The 7,382-nt window shown below is 41.3% G+C and overlaps 1 protein-coding gene across 2 annotated transcripts in view; it reads left to right on the top strand.

Moving 5' to 3' along the window:
- The window catches only part of SPATA6L (spermatogenesis associated 6 like), a 53,039-nt gene that overhangs the window by 34,656 nt on the left and 11,001 nt on the right, over nucleotides 1-7,382 (top strand). For both annotated transcript variants that reach the window (XM_021714862.1, XM_008063089.2), the window contains 3 exons: nucleotides 1,039-1,141; nucleotides 4,356-4,390; nucleotides 5,147-5,334. In XM_021714862.1, the coding sequence (XP_021570537.1) occupies nucleotides 1,039-1,141; nucleotides 4,356-4,390; nucleotides 5,147-5,334 (326 nt within the window). The remainder of the gene's footprint in view (nucleotides 1-1,038; nucleotides 1,142-4,355; nucleotides 4,391-5,146; nucleotides 5,335-7,382) is intronic.

The raw sequence follows: 7,382 nt of genomic DNA, 5'->3' as shown, positions 1-7,382 counted from the left end.
GCTGCGGTGGCCGGGAGCGGCCACTGCACTCCAGTCTGGGCGAAAGAGTGAGACTCCAACAACAACAACAAAAAAAATAGAATGAAAAGTAACATAGCCGGGCTCAGTGGCTCTCAGCCTGTAATCCCGCGCCTTTGGGAGGCTGAGGTGAGTGGATTGCCTGAGCCCGCGGGTTTGAGACCCGCCTGGGCAGCGAGACCTCATCTCTACAATAAATCAAAAAAATCAGCCGGGCGTGGTAGCGCGTGCCTGTAATTCCGGCTACTTGGAAGGCTGAGACGGAAGGATCGCGGGAGCCCAGCAGGTCGAGGCTGCGGTGGCTGGGAGCGGCCACTGCACTCTAGTCTGAGCCACAGAGTGAGACTCCAACTCAAAAAAAAAAAAAGAAAAGAAAAGTAACATAACCTGCCTTACTGAAATTAAAAAAAAAACACAACAGAATAAGCAAGATTAAAAAAAATCCAGCAACTTTAAGTTGTAGATATCCCGAAAGAGTCCCTAATTTAAATATTTTGACCTGTTTGCAGATCATGTTGCACCATTTTTCTTTGGGAAAATATGGTCAGTCATATTAGGTAAAGTAACGTAGTTACCATTATTCTTTTTTCATGAATGTAGACACTCAGACTGGAAAGGAATGTAGACAGCTGAAATGCCATCTTGTGGCAGTCCCTTGCTGTTAGAGAGTTTCCCACTTAACACTACTCGTACTATTTAAGTAATGTGAAATTTTGTCCTGCTTTTTAAAAATTGTGAAATAAATCTTCCCTTGCTTTCTTTCTGTGCTTGATCCTTACGGGTTGTTAGAATATTTGTGTCCAACTTTAGTTTTTTATGCTAACATTACGCCTCAATCCTCACTTTCTCCTGTTGGGTGTGGTGTAACAAATGTGGAGATTGTGATCTAGGTGACTTTCAGCCTTCTCTTTTTTAACCTGTGTAATCAGTGATTGAGGGGGAGAAAGACATACCTGAATGAGGAGAGGGGTAATACAAGCTGTGGTGTATTCAAATCGTATTTCTTTCTTTTCCTTTCAGGTGGATAGTGCAAAGCCCTTTGGTGAGAATTTTTCAGAGCATCATTTGCGGAAGTCTAGAAGAAAATTGAAGTTTTCAAACTTTCCATTTCCTATGAGACGAGGTACTCAAGTTTCTTGTTACTCTTATATCTTTTTCTATGGGAATGAATGTATGTCCTACCTACCCTCTTTCTTTCTGAGGAATCACAAGATACCTTGGAAACTTCGGGTTTAATTCTCAAGTGCTCTTCAGCTGTGGAATTTCCAGAGCCATATTCCCTTGAAGTAGAGTCAGTTGAGAAGCTTCCATGAACTATTCTGAACAATGTGTTCCTAACCAAGTATACTATGGTTGTGGTTGCTCCCTGGCCGTGCTGGGAAATCAGAAAGCACCCTGTCCTGGTGTGAACTCCTTGCAAAAGCACCATTAATGTGTAACAAATAAGACTTTCCATTTTTCTGGATGGGAAAGAGCAGGAGATGAATGGTGATCAAGAGCCAATATTTGTTTACTAGATTCCTTGTCAGCAAGGAGGAGAGCCAACTTTATCTAAAGCAGCTAGGTTAAGGCAGGGTAGCTCAAACTTTTGGATTTTAAGATTCTTTTGCATTATTAAATGTTACTGAAGACCCCAAAGAGTTTTTGTTAATGTGGATAATATCTAGCTATATTTAGCATGTTAGAAATTAAAACAGATATTTTTAAGATACAAGAATACACTAGCACACAACCTATTAGCCATGAAAATGGTGACATCATGACATGTCAAGGAAGGTTTCGGAAAACTCAGTTGTACCGTCATGAGAGAATGAGAGTGAACAAGACAAATCATGTCTTAGTATTATTATGAAAGCAGTTTCAACCTTGAAGCTCTCCTGAAAGGGTCAGGCAGGCGGCTCACACCTGTTACCCCACTTTGGAAGGCAGAGGCGACAAGATTGCCTGAGCTCGGGTGTTCAAAACCAACCTGGGCAACTAGGCGAGACCTTGTCTCCACAATAAATCAAAACATTAGCCAGGAATGGTGGCAGTGCCTACAGTTCGGGTTACCTAGAAGGCTGAGGTAGAAGGATAATCTGAGCCCAGCAGGTCAAGGCTGCGGTGGCCGTGATCGTGCCACGGCACTCCAGCCTGGGTGACAGAGTAAGACTCCAACTCAGAAAAAAAAAATCTCCTGAAAGGTCTTGGGTACCCCTAGATCCCTGGGCCACACGTTGAGAGTCACTGAGTTAAGAAATACCTTGAGCTAAGCTTTTGCCTTATGACTGAAATATGTGAATCATGTCAGTAGTGAAAGTCATGGCAGTGAATGTCAACCATTCCTAAACTTAATCATAATTCTTAGTCTAGAAAGAAAAGGTAGTTGCCCATTTCCTTGCCTCTTGGTAGTACTGACCTTGTGTTATCCCTGGCAACAGAGTTCCCTATATTAGGCTTGAAGGTTTGTACTTTTAAGGGTCTGCAGAGGCTTTTGTGGTAACTCAAGCCAGTGTTCTTAGATGGTAGTGACTGCTTGACAGCAGCTGACCGACAATATACAGGGTTTGAAGCAGAAAGTGCTTCATCATCTCTGACATTTAATTTAAGTCCTCTGAATTGAAAATCACTCATGTACCTTACAAAGCAGTACTGTCTTCCCTATTATGGTGAAATCAAACAACAGCAAATGTCCTTTCCTAGGGAGGACAATTGAGGCTTAATGCAGATTCCATTTCGGTGGGACTCATATATCACACTGGTTTTGGCCTTTGTCTTTTCTTAATCCTGGCAGGTGGTGAACTAAGGTTTCAGAGAGGTTACAGTATGTGTTCAGGTCACACATCAAGTTTTTGGCATATCTACGTTTAGAGAAGACGTTCAGACCTCTGGGCTCAGATCCTTGAAATTCCTGTAGTTTTCAAGCCAGACCTTTGTTTAGGTCACCTGCCAGCTCATTCATCCAGGCCTAGAACACAGAAATGCTTCTCAAACTTGATTGTGCATTTGAATCACCTTGGAATCTTGTTAAACTGCAGACTCTGATTCAGCAGGGTCGAAGTGGGACTTGGGATCCTTCGGTCTAACAAGTTTCCAGGTGATACTGATGCTTCTGGTCCACACACTGCACTTTGAGAAGCAGGGGAATGAAGGCAAGGCCTCTCTGAATGGAAGTGCTCAAAACTAGTCGCATGGAAGCCACAGGGCGGGACTGTGGCTGTTGGTGCAAAGGGCCCCAGCCCAACTAGGGGTGGAGAGAAGAAAGCTCCTGGAACAAGATGGCACACACATATACATAGGTCCAAAAGACATAAAAATATTAGTTGGGCATGGTGGTGCATGCCTGTAAGTTCCAGCTACTTGGGAGGCTGAGGCTGAAGGATTGCTTGAGTCCAGGAGGTCAAGGCTGCGGTGAGCCATGATCATGCCATTGCAATTCAGCCTGGGCAACAGAGTGAGGACCTGACTCAAAACATACAAACAAAAGTATATGAAAATGATCATATCCTTTAAAATCCTTTAAAATTCCTTCTTGTATCTTCCTTCTAATTACTAGTAGCATGGAGGGATCAGCAGTCCAGGCAAAGTCCTTTGTCACTGCCTAAACCCAGTCACACTGGAGGAAGCTATGGTGACCTTAGCATCACCTTACAAATGTTCATTTCAAATCATTTTTTTTTAAACCTGGAAAAATCCAAACTAGTGTTATTTTTTTTTTGTGGATATACTTATTACTTCACTTCCTAGACATCCTTGCCATTTTCTGGCATTATGTCTACTTACTTAACATGATTATATAGGGTAATCATAATGACTTCCATTCTTGCTGCATTATGTTGCTTTAAGTTCTTATGTATTCATTGACTCGGTTTAGCATTTGTGTCTGCCTTGGACACATATATGCAAGAGCTCCTGCCTAAATAGGATTCCATGAAAATCAAAGAGAATGTCAGAAGAGGCAGAGTTTATACATTTCATATTAGACTCACAGTACTTTCTTTTAGGCTCAGGGCACCTTCTCAAATATGAATTTTTCAGACTGCTTAAGGGTTATTGAATTTATTGATTCACTTTAGACTTTCTTTTACCCTTCCCTTTATCCATGCGTGCTATCATTAAAAATATAACCTCATTGTTGACCTCAAAAGGACAAAAAAACCAAAACACCCTCATAGAATTGCTGTGACTCAAGGGAGACTTAAAAGTGATAGTGTAATTTACAAGGAAGCATTTAAGTTCTTTAATAATTTATTCACTGCCTGTGTTTTTTGTACTGCTGTGGAATAGATGTGTGACAGCAGTTTTAAGGCTAACTGGTAATAATGAGTCATTGAAATACCTGTTCCTCTTTCTTCTAGCTTCTTCTCTTGACAGCCTTGCAGCTAATGTAAAGGTAATTTTAGAAGTAGCATTTGTAAAATGATTTATTTCCAGCTATCTTGTGTCAATTACTGTGCTTTTCCAATCAGCAGCAGAACGTATAATTCTAACTTGTGCTGCTTATATGGAATTGCTATAGTTTAGCATTTATGTAAAATGCCCAGACTCCACTATATACTTCGCTTTGGGGTTACCCCTCTTATAAGCTCTTTTCATTTATGGAATGAATCACCAGGGAGGGTGTGTGTAGGTCCAATACTTACTTTATCGGTATGATTTTCACTGCTTTTTTCTAATTGAATGCCTTTATTTAGAAAGGTGGTAAATCACTTGTCCTCGAAGTTTGATTGGTTTGTTAAAGTGAAGGCTCAAACTTCTATTTACAACATAAAAATAGATGTACACAAAGAAAATTGAATATAGTATGTTTTTTATGCTATAACATTTAAATATTTTGTTAAAATTGTATTTTTCCAAGATCCAATAATCCCCAAGCCTCAGAAATAAAAGTTCAGAGCATGAGTTTATTTGGGATTGTTAGTCTATGTCTATGTTATACAGACTTTTGGTTATTTTGCCTTCGTCCTGACTCCTGAACATTTTGTCGCTAGGCTTCTCTGCTCCAGCCCCTCTTTCATTTGCAGGAGATCCCTGGGGCAGATATTCTGTCGTCTTACCCTTAATTCTCTTTCTTGTCCAACCCCACCCCCAGCTCTGTATTAAGCAAGCACAAGCAAACGACAGCTAAATAATGCACATTGTCACTCAGGTTATCAAAGAGCCCGATGAACGGATTTTTTTAAGGAATAAATCACCATCACCATTAGGTTCAAGTGAGTTTGGAAAGCCCTCACCTGGTAGCCAAAGGGGTGCCAATTTCCACCGGAAAACTTCATTTACTACCTCTCAGCATTCCAGATCTCCTAGCCCTCTGGACCAGCCCCTTCTCCAAGGAAGGTCAGTAGCAAGCAACCATCTCTTCTCTTGAAGAGTCCATTGTGGCCTGGCAGGAGTAAAGCCAGATCACTTCATCAATTTGCTTTCTTAGGAATGTTCAACTGGTGACAGCTTGTATGAAAAAATGATTGTTTCTTTTAAAAATCTACCCAAAAGTCAGAGTTGAGCCTTTTCTCTTGCTTCCAGAAAGCATGTATCAGGATGTTTGGAGTAAATGGGATAGCCAACTAACTTTGGTGTGGATACTATTTATCTACCCATTCTTTTTTTTTTGAGTTGGAGTCTCACACTGTCGCCCACAGTGGAGTGCAATGGCTGCTCCCGGCCACCACAGCCTCGACCTGCTGGGTTCCGGCAATCCTTCCGCCTCAACCTTCCAAGTAGCTGGAACTACAGGTGCATGCTACCACACCCGGCTAATTTTTTTATTTATTGTGGAGATGAGGTCTTGCCAAGTTGGCCAGGAGGGTCTCGAGTGGGCACAGGCAATCCACTCACCTCAGCCTCCCAAGGCGCGGGATTACAGGCTGAGCCACCGAGCCTGGCTTATCTACCCATTCTTATCTGTCATATATTTGAAAACCAAAGCTCTTCATTTCACCAGTATAAAAATGTTCACTAAGAAAATTTGGAAATTACAGAAAAAGGAGTGGAAAAAAGTCACCTATAGTCCTATCACTCGAAGACTAATGTTGTTAACACATGGGGGTATCTTTTTCTAGACATGATTTCCTGATTTGTTTACATTATTGTCACAAATAATAAAACACATTTGCATATGTCTGGAGGGCAGGTCACAGAGTGAAGGCAGAACTTTTATTTGCCAAACTACACTCTCTAGGTAGGTGACCAACCATCCAGGTTACCTGAGAATTTGCTTGGCTTTAGCCCTGAAAGTCCTGCATTCTGGGAAATCCTGAGTCTCAGGCAAACCAGGACAGTTGATTACCTTAACTCCAGGGAAGTAACACTGAAAAAATATATATGTTTTTTGAGTTGGGTCTCACTCTTTCGCCCAGGCTGGAGTGCAGTGGCACAATCACAATCACAAGGCTTACCTCAGCCTTGACCTCCTTGGGTTCAGGCGATCTTTCTGCCTCAGCCTCTTGTGTAGCTGGGACTACAGGCTCGTGCCACCACGTCTGGCTCATTTAAAAATTTTTTGTAGAGATGAAGTTTTGCCATGTTACCTAGGTTGAGAAAATAGTATTTTTAAGGCAGCTATTTTGAGTGAAGGATATGACAGTCTGCTTTTTTCTGCATTATTAGTGACAATAAGAAGCAAAATTGCCATACTAAAATAACATGATAGCTCACAAAGGGACTCATAGTGAATATATCCCAGAACCACAGTGGCTCTGAAATTTTAACAGGAATTACATTAAGTTTAAGGTAGATGAAGAAAGTGGTAATCCATTCTTGCTGTTTTTTTGGAAATGACAGGATAACTCTGTATTAAAATGTTGGATCATGAATTTAAGGAGACCAAATCAAATGTTTTAATAAAATCTACTAATGTATAGTGAAGCTATTGATGAGTTACTTTATTGGAAGAAAATAATGCAACATAGATTTTTAAAAACTGGCTTTGGCAGGTAGAGATAGGTAGTCAGAGGCACATTTTCACCTCTTTCTGTGCCCAACCTCTGTCCCCTCCTGGCTGATGCTCTTGCCACCAGCCCAAAATTTAGTAGGTTGAGCAATCAGGGGAGGTTATCCTGGATTTAAAGACTTAAAGAGAATTGATTTTAAACAGAGAATGGAAAGAACCTTAGACTGGTAGTGGTCAAGAGACTTGGGCTCTAGTGCTCATCTGTCTCTGTGTGTTGTGTGATCTCACACAACTACTAAAACCTTTTAGGCTTCAGTTTCCTCATCTTTTTTTATTTTATATTTTATTTTATTATTATCATTATTTTTTGAGTTGGAGTCTCACTCTGTCACACAGACTGGAGTGCAGTGGCCGCTCCCGGCCACTACAGCCTCGACCTACTGGGCTCTGGCAATCCTTCCGCCTCAGCCTTCCAGTAGCTGGAACTACAGGCGTG

Source organism: Carlito syrichta, unplaced genomic scaffold (genome assembly GCF_000164805.1).
Source record: "Carlito syrichta isolate Samal-C Ts95f unplaced genomic scaffold, Tarsius_syrichta-2.0.1 Scaffold98135, whole genome shotgun sequence".
NCBI classification, from domain to species: Eukaryota; Metazoa; Chordata; class Mammalia; order Primates; family Tarsiidae; genus Carlito; species Carlito syrichta.
Note: the sequence above shows the minus strand (reverse complement) of the source record. Positions and strands in the feature narration are given on the sequence as shown.